Source organism: Orcinus orca, chromosome 8 (genome assembly GCF_937001465.1).
Source record: "Orcinus orca chromosome 8, mOrcOrc1.1, whole genome shotgun sequence".
Classification (NCBI taxonomy): Eukaryota; Metazoa; Chordata; class Mammalia; order Artiodactyla; family Delphinidae; genus Orcinus; species Orcinus orca.
In genome coordinates, this window is record NC_064566.1 from 99,770,731 (window position 1) to 99,784,031 (window position 13,301).

Below are 13,301 nucleotides of genomic sequence, written 5' to 3' on the forward strand. Positions count from 1 at the left end.
GCAGCAACAGCACTTCCTGGAAACTCTTTTTGTCATGCTCCATCTACGGAATCAGAAAGCCTGGGTTTAAGAAGTCCTGCAGGGGGCTTCCCTGGTGGCGCGGTGGTTGAGAGTCCACCTGCCGATGCAGGGGACGTGGGTTCTCGTGCCCCGGTCCGGGAAGATCCCATATGCCGCGGAGCGGCTGGGCCCGTGAGCCATGGCCACTGAGCCTGCGCGTCCGGAGCCTGTGCTCCGCAACGGGAGAGGCCACAACGGTGAGAGGCCCGCGTAACGCAAAAAAAAAAAAAAGTCCTGCAGGGGAATCTGAGGCTGGCTGAAGTTTGAGCACCGCTAGTTCAGAGGTTTGTATGAGTCACAGACAAGAGGGTAGATGACCTCTAGAGAACCTCAGGAGATTTCTCTGAGCCCACTGAGTCCGAGATTCAGTGCAGGCCAGAGTAGGTGTAACTGTCTTGGCAGTTTTAGGCTTCAGGGAGGCTGTCCTCTTTCTCTAAAGGTGAGAGTCCAGGGACTGGGTCAAGATTACTGCACTATCATCTCCAAGCCTTTCTGCTTTGAGGAAAGACACAGAGAGGCAAGCTTTCGGGCGGCTTGCAGAAAGCTGGCCACCCCAGGAGGACAAGCCAGTGGTGACATTTTTAGATATCACCACTCCAGATACATGGGGGTTTGCATTCTGCAAGGGGCTCATTTATGTGGAAACCCGCTGTCCTCCCTCCCCCAAGAGCAGGGCACCCAAGGGAGCCTGTGCCCTAGCCTTACCCTCCTCGGTGACACGGAGGGGGATCAGCCGGGTGGTCTTCACGAAGGGGCGATGTGCCTCAAACTCAAACTCCCGGGACACGTTGCAGGTATAGAGGCCGGAGTCGTTCAGGGTGACATTGAGCACAGTGATGGACACGTCCTGCAAGTCTTTGCTCCCGTTCCACTGCAGGCGTCCCTGGAAGGGGCTCTCCACCTCCTGGTGGCCGTTCCGATACTCATAGATCTGCAGGTAGAGAAGCAGAGGGTGTAGGAGAGAAGACAGGGTAGAGGTGGGGACAGGGCGGAGAAAAGGACCAGAATGGTGCTCGGACGTGGGGACGGGGACAGTGTTACCAGGAGCTCCCAAATGTGGGAGTGGGATGGGCGTCTCAGAGGAGGGCAGGGAAGAGAGCAAAGACAGGGAAAGACGGGCAAAGGCACCCAGGTATCAGGGCACATGGACACGGCAGGAAGAGGTGGGCAGGGAAAAGGGCTGGAAAGAAAGAGGACAGAGGAAGGTGAGTGAAGTGTACAGGAGATAAGGAGAGGGAAATTGAGAGAAAGGAAGGATTGGAAGGAGGCAGAGAGAACAAGAGAGAAAGGTGTGTCATGGGGGCAGCCGGGGAGAGACTAAGGCAGAGAGGCAGCTTCATGCGTCATGAAGACGTCTGAGAGCTCTGGCCTCCAAAAGTGTCTCTCGGAGCTGGTCCCCTTGGAGGGGATGTGAGCAGTCGGGGCCAGGCCGCAGGAAGGGGACCCAGGCTGCTTAAGTGGCCCACATGAGCAGAGAGCTGCCAGCCAATGTGCACATATCAGCTCTTCCACTCTGGGCGAAATTAGATCTGAAATATGGTCTCTACATTTCTCTTCTCAAACACTTCCACCTTCTGACATACCTTTTTTTTGTTTCCTTCTACAGCTGTGCAGTCCATCTAGTTTCTGCTTGCCACGTGTGGCTACTTACATTAAAATTTAACTTACTAGGAATGAAATAAAATGTAACATTCAGTTTCTCAGTTGCACTAGCCACAGTTCAAGTGTTCAGTGCCACCTGTGGCTGGTGGCTACTGAATTGGACAGCACGAATATGGAACATGTTCATTGTCACAAAAATTTCTATTAGTGTTGTTCTGTATTTCCAGCACAATTTTTTAAGTTTCTTTTCCTCCATCTGAGCCACCTTCTCCTCACTTTGGGCAGGCCTGGAAGCAGAGCAGGTGGCTGGCATATGAACAGACCTGAGGCTCGTGGGGACCTTTGCATCTGGTCAAGACGTCCAGGCTCCTGTAACCTACGCACTAGCCTCGGTTGCGGTCAGCCCTGAGCCAGGTGCTAGGAAGCCTACTGTCCCAGGCCTGGCACCTGAGTGCAGCAAAGCCACATCAGAATGGCACATCCAGCCTAGAGTGAGAAATGAGTCCAGCTTTAGGAGAGCTAGACAGAAGGGCAAGCAAAACTCAATTTCATCCTAATGTTGTGTCTCCATTAGGTCTTCGTGGGGAAAAACTTGCCCCCAGGAAGATGAGGCAGTGCAGTAATAAGGGCTTTGTATCTGCTGTCAGACGACCTGGTTCAAATCTAAGCTGTCTCACTAACTTAATTTCTTTGACCCTTAGTTGCCCCATTTGTGTGTGTGTGTGTATTCTCTATCAAACACTTATACAGTACTTCTTGTATTCCAGAACTATTCTCAACGCATTAAAAATTATAGCACGTGAGTCCTGGTAACAGCTCTGTGAGGTAGCTATGGCTTATATCCCCATTTTAGAGATGAGGAAACTGAGGCACAGAGAGAGAGGTTAAGCAGTTTGTCCAAGGACACAGAGTTAAAATAAGTTGTGGAGTCAAGAATCAATCCCCGTGGGCTTCCCTGGTGGTGCAGTGGTTGGGGGTCCGCCTGCCGATGCAGGGGACATGGGTTCGTGCCGCGGTCCGGGAGGATCCCGCATGCCGTGGAGCGGCTGGGCCCGTGAGCCATGGCCACTGGGCCTGCACGTCCGGAGCCTGTGCTCCACAACGGGAGAGACCACAGCAGGGAGAGGCCCGTGTACCGCAAAAAAAAAGAATCAATCCCAGGCAGCCTGGCTCCAAAGACAGTGACAATGTGAATAATGGTCATCCCCAAGTTGGTGTTCAAAGTATATAACAACCATTTTGGCACTGGCACCAACCAGTCAGAACTGACATTGGCCATGGCTGATCCCTTAGTTCCCACATCGTGGGAGGTCTGGAGGTTCCTAGTGGGAAGGATGGTGATGAAGCCACTTGGGAAATTTGGCACAAGTAACCACTATAGGACTATTTAAATATGTTACCCACTGATGTGTGTGTACCAGTTGCACATCAGTCTTGGTCACGCCTGACATTCTTGTTTCACTGAGATTGTGAGACTGAAATGAGGTAACCTATGCTATCTCATTTAATGACCCTTGGAGTTATTTCAATGTTTCTGTGAATTTAATCCATCCAGCAGGATGGTGCAGAGATTCGATGAAAACACCTGCACAGTGCCTAGTGGGGTGACTGGCACACAGTAGGCTCTAAATACTATTCATGCCTTTCTCCTCCTTACCCTGCCTGTAACCGGGAGTGCCCAGAGCTGGCCTGGAGCCCTCCCCTTCCCAGAGGCTGGGCTAAACTAAGGCTGTCAGTAATCTGCAGAGGAGCTGTCAGTGCTTTGGAGAGAAAGAGCCAGTGTTTGTCAGATCGTCATTCCCCAGGCTGTCGGGAGCCAGGCACACAATGGCAGAGGCCAGCGGAAACAAAGGGCAGAGTCAGCAGTCAGACATACAAGGAAATCTTTACCGCCCTCGGGCCTGTAGAACCATTCCACCACCGTGGTGGCCTCAACGTCCTCCCTCTTCATGCAGGAGATGCAGCGCAGCTTCATGGGATTGCCCTGAACCGCCTCCGTCTCCGAGGGCACTTCCACACACACAGGGGAGCAGACGCCAGCTGGGGAGAGCCCGGACGCCAGGAAAGGGACAGGAGGTGTTAGGGGAGAGGCAGCGGAGAACAAGGAGGGAGGGAGGAGAGACAGAGAAGGCAGAATCATGAGACAAACTGGAAAACAGCATGCACGTGTACGTGTCTCCCCAGGTACACCCTCTCACCACGGGCAGGGATGAGCCAGCATTGACTGCAAGCCTCCCCGGAAGCAGCAGGGATGCGGTACAGCTCGTACCTCAGCTCTGCCCTCAAGGACTTAGAGTCAAGGTGGGAAACAGGGCACCCATGCATCCATCCATCAACCACCCATGCACCCCTTCATTCCACCAACACCCACAGAAATCTACTCTATGCCAGGCCTGACGCTGAGATACAAAGATGAATAAAACATGCTTCACGCCCTAAAGACATTTATAGTCTAGCAGGGAACACATACTCCTGTCATAAAACCAGACCATGATGAGTGACATACTAGAGGAGAGGCAGTTACTCCTGGCTGGGCTGGGAAGAGAGGAAGAGAACGATGGTGAGACTTAAGGCCAGAAAGGTAGATCGGACCCATGTTGTGAAGACCTCTGTATGCCCTTCACAATAGGAGGGGGTCACATGTTTTAAAGCCTTAGAGAGATGTAATCATATCTGTGTTTTATGGCAAATGTAGGTGATTCTGGTGCATGGTGGAGGACGGAGCAACAAGGAAGAGAATGGTGAGCTGACCCTGGGGCTGGGGCGATGATGCTTCACCCAAGGAGGAGAGAGAGACACACAGTTAAAAATGAGGAAGGGGAAAAAAAATTAAAAAAATAAAAAAGTAAAATAAAATAAAAACAAAATTAAAAAAAGTAAAAAACAAAAAAAGGGGGAGTTAGATTGGGGGGCACCTTGGAGGCCACCCGCAGGCCTGGACTTATAGTTCCTGCCCTCTAGAAGCTCATGGCCCATTAAAGAGGGTAAGTACAGCAGACTGAAAATTCAGAATGAATCAAAAGCGGGACGTGGCTGCCAAGAAAGCAAGTGCAAACGTGGGCTGTGTTATCAGATGTACACGGCAGGACAAAGGAGGAGCAGTTCCCCGGTGCGGTTCAGAGCAAATCTGGACCACTATGATCAATTCAGGGTGTCACATCGTACGAAAGGAAGTTTTCAACGAGTGCATGTGCAGAGGAAAGCAAGATGGAGAAGGGTCTGGGGGCAAAGTCTGGTAAGAACAAAGCGGGGACCGGGAGGGCTTAGCTTGAACACCGACGCACCTGTCTTCAAATATTTGAAGGTTGGCCTGTCGAAGAGAAAATAGATTCTTTCCAACTGCAAAAGTCACATGAAAGTAAAGCTAACTCAATTTAAAAAATTTTTTTTTTCTGGTGCTGGAGCTGTTAACGAATTCGAAAGACTCTTTGGTAAGAGAGTTTGCCTGTTATACAGAAGATTCAAAAGTGAGATGAATCGCCAACGATTCTTATATCAGAACTTCTAACCCCTTCTGAGGCTACCTTCTCATTAACAATAAAAACAGAACCCCTAAAAAATGAAATAATACACATAGTAATTTAAAAACTAGTCCACAGTGAACGGTCAGTCTGTTCCTCTACTGGCAGACAGTTCTTTCTAAAAGCAGAGAAAAGCTTTATTTAGAACTTAAAATGAGACTGACCGACTAACTAGGAGTCAAAAAATGAAATATTTGACTCAGAAAGCAACAAATTTAATTTTTAGACATAGAGTTTAAAAACTAGAGGCACTATGATAAAATTTAACATATCAAGGTAAAATAAATTTCATTGGCTTTAAACTCTCAACAAGCAGGGGGTGGTTTTATCAGGCAGCCTGCAAGAGGCTCTCCTGCTTCTGCATAATGGGTCATCACTTTAATCGGGGGAGGGTCCATATCTAGAGAGAACTGATCAGAAACATTTTCAGAATATGAAGAGTTTGAAAACTTGAGTATTGACCTGGTTTAAAAAAAATAAAGCATGGTCTGTGCAAAAGTTTGGGAGCGGATAGAGGTGTAGAGTGTGCATTGAGAACCCCATGTAGCAGGGAGCCTCGGGGCACATTCATATTTAATGAGACGTGGTAAAGATGAGTTAGTTCAGTGATGATGACTTCAGAGAAGAATACGAAAATGTACCAAGGAATGTACAGTTACGCTTATAGAGGCAGAAGAAAGACGGTATTGGGCAGCTGAAGGCTTGGGTTTGATAGACTTTTTTTGGCCACACTGCACAGCTTGCAGGATCTTAGTTCCCCAGAGATAGAACCCAGGTCCCTACAGTGAAAGCACAGAGTCCTAACTACTGGACCGCCAGAGAATTCCCAGTTTGGTAGACTGTCTAACCTCTCTGAGACTCAGTCTATGCATCAACAAAATGCTGAAAATAATATTTATCTAATAGATGTGTCATGCAAATTCTATGGGATGATTTCTACGAATGTGCTTTGTACATTCGTTAATGTTATTTTCCTTCATTTATTTCTTCACTCTTTCAACATATATCGAGTGCTTATTGTGCGCCAGGCACTGCTCTAGGCACTGAGAACACAACAGGGGACAAAACAGAAACCATCCCTGCTCTCATGGAGCCCACATTCCAGTGGAAGGAGAGAGAAAATAAGCAACATTAAACTGCAATAAGTGCAATTATAAGAAAAAAATAAAACAGAATAGAGGAGTTAGAGTGTGCATAGAATCATCAGAGACTCACTGAGAAGGTGAGGTCGAGCAGGTGTTGAAGGAAAGAAAGGAGGGAGCAAGCTGTATGAATATCTGTGTGAAGGTGTGCAGAGGAGATAGCAACTCGAGATCCCTAGGGTGGGAGTGTGTTGGCAAAAGCAAAAAGCACAATAAAGTACAGGGCACAAAGTGAGAGTAGGAGGAGATGAGGCAGGAGAAATAAGTCAGAGCCGGATCACGGCTGCTCTTCCAGCCCACAGTTAGATCTTTGGCTTTTGCTTTGAGTGACATGGGAGCATTGGAGGCTGCTGAGTGGAAGAATGACATGATTTATACAAAATTACCTGATCTGACTGCTATGTTGGGAATAAACTGAAGAGGTGAGGAAGGATAAGGGTGGAAGCAAAGAGAACAGTTAAGAGGCTGGTACAGTGATCAGACTGAGAGGTGGTTCAATGACTTTGCTTGGATGAAGGGAACAGTAGAGCTGCTGGGGCTTGAAAGTGTATAGTTTGCTGGACTAACATCCTTGAATAGGTGAGAGGTGATAGCCTCTAGTGAACAAGTAGATGAGTTGGTCTTAAATATAAACACGGTTAGTTCATTTAGAGTTAAAGGAGGGAAGGCAGAATACATGCAGTCAGGATGGTGAGTAGGGCACGGCAGCCTCTCTTTGTTCTGAGTTGCCCCTGAGTAATCCAAGGTATCATCAGACAGCAAGCCCCACTGATCGCCTTCTCCTTGCCAAAGTCCGGTATGAAGTCCTAAGAAAGCACTCAGCTCATGAGGTCAATTTAATTCATGAGGTCCTGGAAGGAACATTGCAAAATGGCCACAGAATCCTCTCATCCTTGTTTGCCTTCCTTTGCGATATGACTCGCTGCTCCTTCCACCAAAAGGTAAAGTATATTTCTTCACCCTGTAAGTCTCCAGTACACTAGTGCCTCTCTTTCCAAGAAATCCTCTAGATATCCAAGAAAAGATTGTACATATGGTCAACATTCAACCCACATTGCTGACTGTGAATAATAAACTCCTGGAATAATCTTGGCCAAATCATTTGACCCATGGTCTCCTCTTCAATGTCTATAGTAATAATGAGGAAACCAGAGAAGGAAGAAAATATTAATTATGATTATATTTAACTAAGGAATAGCATCAATCTATTATCAGGTGGATAGTAATGTGTATGTAACCAACTCCTCTAATAACCCCAAATCTTTTTCTTCTTTGGTTATTGCTATATTGCTCCTCTTAACTTTGCTCTGCAATGCTAAGAAAATAAAGGCTTTGATTAGAATGTAAATACTTTCCAAAGGGGGGTAATAAATGATGTTATTTGTAGATATTAACACCCTGAAATGACTTGGTCTATCAGATTAGCCAGTCACTTAGCAGAGCCTTGAAAGAATGGGATGTAAAATGGGTTACTGGGGGAAGAGAGGAAAACACTCCCCAACACAACCGACACCTGGGAGAGGAAAATCAGAGAAAACACTAGGAGGTAAAAATGAGTAAGGCCCTAGGAAAGGCAATGGCATGGGAGAGGAGTGGAAGGGTGGCTCCAAAGAGGGATGAGAGGACAGACGCCAACCTGGCAATCCTGTATAGCAGCACACATGTCCATAAGAGGAGCTAGAACAAGCCCTGGAAGACTGAAATCAAGAGGTAAGAGTTCTCTAGCAAGTCCTTTCCCCTCCACTGCACTCATTTTCTCATCTCTAAATTGGAAATAATACTGCTTTCCCTGACTACCACCATAGGATTGCTATGGGGACCAAAAGAAGAAATAGATTGAAAATTGCTTTGTAAATTGTAAAGCACAAGGCAAGTGTAGATTCTATTATTATTATTATTATTATTATTATTATATACTTTATTGAAGGAAATAAGGGAATTTTGTTCAATTCATGCAGAAAATAAAAGAATGGAAAAAATTCCATTCATATTGGGAAGGGTGAACACATATAAGTTAAGTGCTTTCCAATGCTGGAATTACATGCAAACATTACATTACCCTACCATTCAATTGTGCAGCTAAAAGGGACGTTAGATATCATCCGCCCCAATTTCCAAACTTATGTATTTCCAAATATACGTATATGAGGAACAAAATACTCTAAGGTTATTACACAGCAAGCTAGTGGCAGAGCTAAGACTCCAATCCAGGCTTTGTAAGTCCTAGTCAAAAGGTCCTTGGCCTATAGAGTGCTCTCCCCCTCCACTAGAATTCAGGCATATATGTTAAAACTTAAATTAGGGTTTGGGAAGAAAGGCTCTTTAGAATCTCTCCCCAACCTTCCCTACAACTTCATCTCTCATTGTTTTACTCATGCTCTTTCTTATACAGCCCAACTAACCTCTCCTAAGCCCCCTAGTCTTAGCCTCCCCCTGAGGAAATCACAGCCTTAAGTCTTCAAGGCAGGTGAGATCATTGGCGACCTATTATGTCTGCTTCATCTTCAGGTCTGGTCGACCCTACTGGGGATGGGTGGTGGTGAGTCTGCCCTTGGGACTGGCATTACTCTCCCTCTTTGTCCTTCCCAGCCTGTCTCATCAGGCATTTTGTTCAACAGGAAGCTTGGCTCTGCTTCTGGTCACATGCAAAATCCAGATAATGCTGGCAGCCAGAGTTAGTCCTGGAGGCTTAATAAAGTGATACTAAGGTAAAGAGGCTGTTCCCATCAGCATATCTACCACTGCACCAGCAGAATGAGTTCCCTGCCAACCACAGAGCATAATCCTATACCCCGTTTCAGTAAGGCAGGTGGGCATGCTCGCATCTAATTATACTGGTTATTGATTTTTAACATGGAGGAATGTAGCTAAGATCATGTAAAGCAATTATCAACTGGAGAGCACCTATATTTGACCTGAGGATCTAAGTTGCCAAGACTGAAATGCCCATAACTACACAACAACCACACACACACACACACACACACACACACACACTACTACATCCTCATCAATCCGTGCAGATGCCCATGCTAACATGCTCTGACATACACTAGCATACACATTCAGACCCTGAGGCATACATCAACACAGTAAAGCATTCTCTCAATAACACATTCAGACATTATCATGTAGACTCATTAACTCCCACTACACACATGCAGACCCCACTGCAAGCCCATCTCTAACACCACTCTGCTCAGCCTTACTGTTTCAAGTATAGGATTCCCTTATTTGGAGGGAGAAGGTCACCTCACTCCTTCACAGCAGACAAACAAGAACCTATTTATCTTTAAAGGCAAAAAAACTCAGCCCCCCAAACACCAAAGCACCTTAATCCCACATGTTCATGAAAAAGAAGAAAGATGCAATTCCCAGGTGCCTATTTATCTAATATATCGCTGCAAATGGCTGAAGCCTGTTTTACTTATTGAAATTAAACAGATGGATCAACAACTAGTTTCATTCTCAAAATGCACGCATCCAGATTTTTTTAACATATAAAAATTAATTCAAAGACCTCATTGAGAAATGAAATGTAACGGTAACCGAGATTTTTTAATAATGAATGTGACTGCATGCTCTTTCAGCTACGGGAAAGGGAAAAAATACTTTGAAATTAACAGGAAACGGGAGGAAGGGTGGAAAAACCACCAAGGGAAGTTCAGGAATAAAGCAGCACGGGAGTGGGGAGGCCTTTTTCCAATCTCAGAATCCCAGCTCTCATGGAACCCCTCTGGATCCCGTGTCTGGCAGACATGCACAGGGGGAAGTCAGCCAGGGCTCCTCGTTTTCACCAACGACATCAATAAGTGTTATTACTGTTAGCATTATTACTGTCATCTGCATCTCGCATGGCAGGGTGCTGGTACTTACCCCACAAAATGAGCAGGAGGGAAGCCAGGGGAAACAATCTGTTGAAGCCAGGCATCTTTTTCAGCGGGTGGCTTCCGGGGCTACCTGGGTCAACAAATGCTCCCTCTCAGTACTTTCGAGGAAACCCTCTGGGACGAACTGCTCCAAGGGAGCGACTTTCTGACTGAAATAAGGGCCAAGTGCCGTTTACTGGGGAGGCTCTGCGGGCTTCTTGAGCCGGGCGGGGGTTTCAGCTCCAAGCCACCCTGGCGGACTGCCCCAATTCAAGGGAGTGGATCGGCAGCGTGGCGCGCCCTCCCCGGAGCCCGTTGCTGGGATCCGGATCAGCACCACGGACAGAGCCTTCCCCGCCCACCCGGAACTTCCAATTTCAGTCGCTCAGCTGTTTCCCCTGTTTGCACCTCGGGGAAAGCTCAGCTCCGAAGTGAGCGGCAGGCAGGCTCTAGGCGGCTGAGCTGCCGGAGGGGTCCCTGTTGATCCACCTCTCACCTCCCTACTGAGAGTTACGCTCCGACCAGGATCCACCCAGACCCGGGAGCGCCGGCTTCGTCCGCCCTGATCGCCTTCTCCAGCTGGGCCTGCCCTCACACCCGAAACCACCGGGGCTGCCGTCTGAGCTACAGAACTCGTTCCACCTCAGTCCAGTCCACACCCGCCGAGCCTCCCCGGGGAGGTCCGGAGGGGGGCCAGGAAGGAGGCGGAAGCTTCTGTGCGGCCTGCGATCGAGAGGTGGGGTGGGTGGGCCCCGTCCCCGAGCTCGCCTGCAGATCGTGCAGGGGCCCAGACCCTGGGTGGCGCGTGACCAGCCGCCCTTCTCCAGGCGCCCCGACCGTGTGTGCTCCGTCAGCCTTGACATGCGCAGGCGGCTCTCCACCGCCACCACCACCACTTACCCCCGCCCCCCCGCGCCAGTGCAATACTCCCCACCCCCAAACAGGCGTGCCCCTCTCAGGGCCGAGCGCGGCTGCCGAGCGCAGGGGCGGAGCTCGGAGCGGCGCAAAGACCTCAGCCCCCGCGATTTCTCTGCTCGGCGGCTGACTCCAGGTCTGCCTTTCGCATCTCCACACCTCTCCCCAGCACCGGCACGCCTCCTCTCACCAATTCACCGCCCCCACGCCCCCGCCCAAGCAACCCCGCTTTGGCTCCTGCACAGACATGCGAGCTTCCAGCTCCGGGAAGAGGAGGGCCAAATCTCTTTCAATGATGTCATCTTTAATGTACATGCTACATGGCTCCTGGCTTCTCTCCCCCGACCCCATCCCCTCCTGGTATATCCTTTGTCTAGCCTTGATTAATTGGTACCGGGCACCCTGAACGCAGCAAAATAATCCCTGCTTAGAAGTGGGGTAAGAGGGAGGCGCACCTGTTCCCGTGTTCACCTCCTCCCTGGCTGAGGAGGTGATCCAAACGTCTGTGCAACAGTGGTGTTGGGGGTGGAGCAAGTCCCTCTCGCTCTGCTCACTTTTTTGTTGTTATGGTTAAGTTTAAAAGCAGATAGACTGTGGTTTGGCTTCTTCCAACTATTAGCCTCACCCTAGTCCTAGCAGCTGTTTCACTGCCCCTCCCCATCCCTGGAAGGGAAACCTGAACGTTTAAATTTAGTTATAAACTCATATTGACATAATAGATTAGGAATGCCTGGAACCGAGTGAAAGATTAATACAAGAACGTCTCCCCCCTTCTCATTCCCTACTGCTCCCTTTCCAAAACGGGAAGCTTGACACTGATATTCCAAAACAGAACGGCAGAGTAACAGCTGACGGTAAGTGAACCATGTGCAGGAAATTCTCCCTCCTAACATATCACAGAGCAACAGAATGTCCTTCTTCCTGGGCAGGGAGCCACCAGGCCATACTCTGTGTTGCTTTGAAGACCAGCCCTTGAATCACAGTGTGTTAGACCTGGATGAGAAGTTAAAGACTTAATTCAACTTCCTTTCCAATTCTTGAATCCCCCAAGGACATTCCTGATGAACAGGCTTGGCCTTTGTCAGGAATGAGAGCTCACTACTTCACAAAGTCAGTCCCTTCTAACGTTTAAGGAAGTTCTTCTTCATATTCAGTTGAATTCTGTACACTCTTCCTTCCTCCCCAAATTCCATTAAGTGGTCGGCAAAATGTTTTCCTTAAGAGAGAGCTATGCTTCCCCACATCCCACCCCAGAATTTTTTGTTTGGGGCTAAGCTTCGTAAGTCTCTTCCAGTGTATTTTCTGGTAGTTTCCAACCCTTAACTACCCTGGTCACTGTCTCAGGAGGATTTTTAGTTTGTCGGCATGATACATCCAGAAGAGGGACTGATGTTTTCTGTGGGGTCTGCCAGCGTAAATCCAGGAGAATTATGGCCACAGTTGCTTCAGAGGGTACGTCTGTTCAGTTACATTTACAGCCATATCTCACTCATAATGAGCTATGGTCAGTTAAAATCCCTAAGTATTTTTCACTCAACTTGTTGCAGAATTGTCTTGTACTTATAGAGGGAATCTTGTGTGTGGGGGGACACCTCTGTGCTTATTGCTGTTAAAATTTATTAGTTTGGGGCTTCCCAGGTGGTGCAGTGGTTAAGAATCCATCTGCCAATGCAGGAGACACAGGTTCTAGCCCTGGTCCAGGAAGATTCCACATGCTGTGGAGCAACTAAGCCCGTGCGCCACAACTCCTGAACCTGAGTGCCTAGAGCCCGTGCTCCGCAACAAGAGAAGCCACTGTAATGAGAAGCCCGCGCACCGCAACAAAGAGTAACTCCCGCTCACCGCAGCTAGAGGAAGCCTGTGCATGGCAACGAAGACCCAACGCAGCCAAAAATAAATAAATAAGTTAATTAATTTTTTAAAATGTATTAGTTTCAACCAGTTATCCCATGCTATTAATAATTGTATTGAATCCAGATTTAATCATCCGACCTCTCTCTTCTTTAGCTTTGTTTCATCTTTAGGCTTGATAATCACTTGATCCAAACATAGATTTTTTTTCAAATATAGATTTTTTTTTAATGGATAGGAAAAAAAAAAAGAGTTCTTTGGCACGAGTTTAGAGACCTTATTCTAGTTTGACTAATTAGACTTCTTTGGTATTACTGCTCAATCACAAATAAATACCCAAA

General features: G+C 47.8%; 1 protein-coding gene across 2 annotated transcripts in view; it reads right to left on the reverse strand.

Moving 5' to 3' along the window:
• The window catches only part of SCN3B (sodium voltage-gated channel beta subunit 3), a 23,116-nt gene extending 12,033 nt beyond the window's left edge, over positions 1–11,083 (reverse strand). Inside the window, exons 1-4 of one of the 2 annotated variants that reach the window (XM_033407358.2) lie at positions 10,691–11,083; positions 10,202–10,281; positions 3,539–3,702; positions 766–991 (exon numbers count right to left, since the gene is read on the reverse strand). In XM_033407358.2, coding sequence (XP_033263249.1) covers positions 766–991; positions 3,539–3,702; positions 10,202–10,256 — 445 coding nt within the window. In that variant the 5' untranslated portion in view covers positions 10,257–10,281; positions 10,691–11,083. The remainder of the gene's footprint in view (positions 1–765; positions 992–3,538; positions 3,703–10,201; positions 10,282–10,690) is intronic. The other variant, XM_033407356.2, reaches the window with a different exon arrangement.
• Between the last annotated feature and the right edge of the window lie 2,218 nt (positions 11,084–13,301).